Source organism: Crocuta crocuta, unplaced genomic scaffold, assembly GCF_008692635.1.
Source record: "Crocuta crocuta isolate KB4526 unplaced genomic scaffold, BGI_CrCroc_1.0 scaffold9, whole genome shotgun sequence".
Taxonomy (NCBI): domain Eukaryota; kingdom Metazoa; phylum Chordata; class Mammalia; order Carnivora; family Hyaenidae; genus Crocuta; species Crocuta crocuta.
In genome coordinates this window covers 7,642,375-7,645,323 of record NW_027551567.1, presented here as the reverse complement: position 1 = coordinate 7,645,323, position 2,949 = coordinate 7,642,375, and the positions used below count along the sequence as shown (strand labels likewise).

The 2,949-nt window shown below is 49.9% G+C and overlaps 1 protein-coding gene across 1 annotated transcript; it reads left to right on the top strand.

The window, feature by feature from the left end:
- Window positions 1–327: 327 nt before the first annotated feature.
- Window positions 328–2,225, top strand: TPBG (trophoblast glycoprotein; the record flags this gene model as incomplete). The annotated part of the gene is made up of 1 exon (XM_077750349.1): window positions 328–2,225. A coding segment is annotated over one exon (1,214 nt), but the record flags the coding sequence as incomplete, so codon positions are not given.
- Window positions 2,226–2,949: the final 724 nt, after the last annotated feature.

The following is a 2,949-nucleotide window of genomic DNA, read 5'->3' as shown; positions in this document are numbered from 1 at the left end:
CTTGGGGAGCCGGGCTCCCCCCCCCGGGGAGCTGCGGCCGCCGCCGCCGCTCATGCTTCTCTCCCGCCTGTCCCAGGTCCTGAAGCGGATCGAGCACGAGGCGCCAACAAAAGAGGCCGGAGGGTGCCACCCGGGGGCGGCGGCAGGAAGACGAGCCTGAGGAAGAGCGCGGAGCTGGGCGTCCAGACCCGCCGTGCGTACTTTTTGGAGGGAAGGGGTGGGGGAATCGGCCCCGGGAGGGGGACGCCGGGTGGCGAGGGGGTTAGCCAAGTTCCGGCTGCGGCGTCCCTCCTCCGCTCCCAAGAGAGGAAAGTTTTCTCCGGACGNTGCGGCAGGCGGGGCTGGCGCTGGTCCTCCTGGGCTGGGTCTCCTCGTCCCCGTTCACTTCCTCGGCGCCCTCCACCTCCTCCGCGTCGTTCCCGGCCTCCGCGGTGTCCGCCCAGCCCCCGCTGCCGGGCCAATGTCCCCAGCTTTGCGAGTGCTCCGAGGCGGCGCGCACCGTCAAGTGCGTGAACCGCAACCTGACCGAGGTGCCCGCGGACCTGCCCCACTACGTGCGCAACCTCTTCCTCACCGGCAATCAGCTGGCCGTGCTCCCCGCCGGCGCCTTTGCCCGCCGGCCGCCGCTGGCGGAGCTGGCCACGCTCAACCTCAGTGGCAGCCGCCTGCAGGACGTGCGCGCCGGCGCCTTCGAGCATCTGCCCAGCCTGCGCCAGCTCGACCTCAGCCACAACCCGCTGGCCCAGCTCAGCCCCTTCGCTTTCTCGGGCGGCAACGCCAGCCTCTCGGCCCCCAGCCCCCTGGTGGAACTGCTGCTGAACCACGTCGTGCCCCCTGACGACAACCGGCGGAACCGGAGTTTCGAGGGCATGGTGGCGGCGGCCCTACGGGCGGGCCATGCGCTTCGCGGCCTCCAGCGCCTCGAACTGGCCAGCAACCGCTTCCTTTACTTGCCTCGCGACGTACTGGTCGACCTCCCCGGCCTCAGGCACCTGGATCTGCGCAACAACTCTCTGGTGAGCTTAACCTACGTGTCCTTCCGCAACCTGACACACCTAGAAAGCCTCCACCTGGAGGACAACGCCCTCAAGGTCCTTCACAACAGCACCCTGGCGGAGTTGCAGAGCCTGCCCCACGTCAGGGTCTTCTTGGACAACAATCCCTGGGTCTGCGACTGCCACATGGTAGACATGGTGGCCTGGCTCAAGGAGACCGAGATAGTGCAGGGCAAATCCAGGCTCGCCTGTGCATTCCCGGAAAAAATGTGGAATCGGGCCCTTTTGGAACTCAACGTCTCCCACCTGGAGTGTGACCCTATCCTCCCTCCATCCCTGCAGACTTCTTATGTCTTTCTAGGTATTGTTTTAGCCCTGATAGGTGCCATTTTCCTACTGGTTTTGTACTTGAACCGCAAGGGGATAAAAAAGTGGATGCATAATATCAGAGATGCCTGCAGGGATCACATGGAAGGGTATCACTACAGATATGAAATCAACGCGGACCCCAGGTTGACAAACCTCAGTTCTAATTCGGATGTCTGAGACACATTTGAGGACAGCTATGCATGACATGTAGACTTAAGCTTTATTCTGTCCTAAGCTTGCTCCACTTCCACCCTCCACTATGGACACCACTGACCTTGACTGAAAGCAGTGAAGGGAATTTGCTCCCTTGTTATGTGAAGTTTCTTGGTGTGTCTTGTTAATGTAAGACGATGAAAAGCTGTGCATAGTGTTTTATCCTCTTCCTTCTCTTGGAACTCAACTCATGTGGAGGGATTTTTCAAGTTTCAGCATGAACATGGACTCCTGGCTGTTTCTCTTAGTCCAGTTCGAGGGGTAGCCAGTGTACCCGCACAGATAGCATTCAACAAAAGCTGCCTCAACTTTTTTGAGAAAAATACTTTATTCATAAATATCAGTTTTCTCATGTACCTAAATTGTGGAGAAAATAAATGCATTCTATAGACTGCCTGCAGATCTTAGCAAGCTCTTCAAAGTAACTCCATAGTACACAGGAGCACCTGCATCCGAGAGCATGCTTACATTTTACTGTTCTACTTATTACAAAAAATAACTTGCAACTTCAGATAACTTCTTTGACAAAGTAACTTACTTTTTTGGTTGCAGTTTATATGAAACTATACTGAAGTTTTTTTATAAACTGCATTGAGATCCAACAGACTAAATTGTTAAGAAAAACTTCAATAAAGATTCTTAAAAGAATTACAGTGTGTTCAAGTTTGCTATTTGAAAAAAATAGGATTAGGAGTAATGTCTTATATAAGTAGACTGTAGAAATAGTTTTGAGATGGTGGATCTTTTCAGGATTCAAACAGAGTTGAATATTCATGTAATAGACATCTCATGGTCCCAAAGTTAATTCTATTCATGAAGCAGTTTTATAAGGGCATTATATAAAGTTGGTAGGGTAAGAGGGAAGAGGTCCTCATGATAAACAGCTCACAGTTTGGAACTTTTTCTACACCAATTTGTTATAATGGAACAAAATTATTTACTTAAGGAAACTTTATGAAGTTGTTTGTGGGCTTTTAGAGCAGAATACGAAACATATAATGCAATTGTTTCCAAATGAAGTGTCTTAAAGATACCGAATATCCTAAAATAAAAGATTTCAAAATGTAAATTTAAAAAAATGTTTCCTAAGATCATAATGTAAATTGGAACTTAGACTTTCTTGGGAAAAATTTTTTAAAGACATTTAAAATGGAATATACATGGTCAGTAGTTTATCAGAGATCCTGCTTGTATGTTTAAAAACTTTCATGATAGGCTATGAATTTGAGGAAATAACCACATATAAATGTCTACATCCATAAACGTGTCTCAGCTAATCATAGGTTATGTTTAGTTCAGTATTTAAGAATTTGGGGTTGTTTCGATTTTTGCCTAAGCTTTATCTACACCTTTGTGAAGAATAAATCACAGT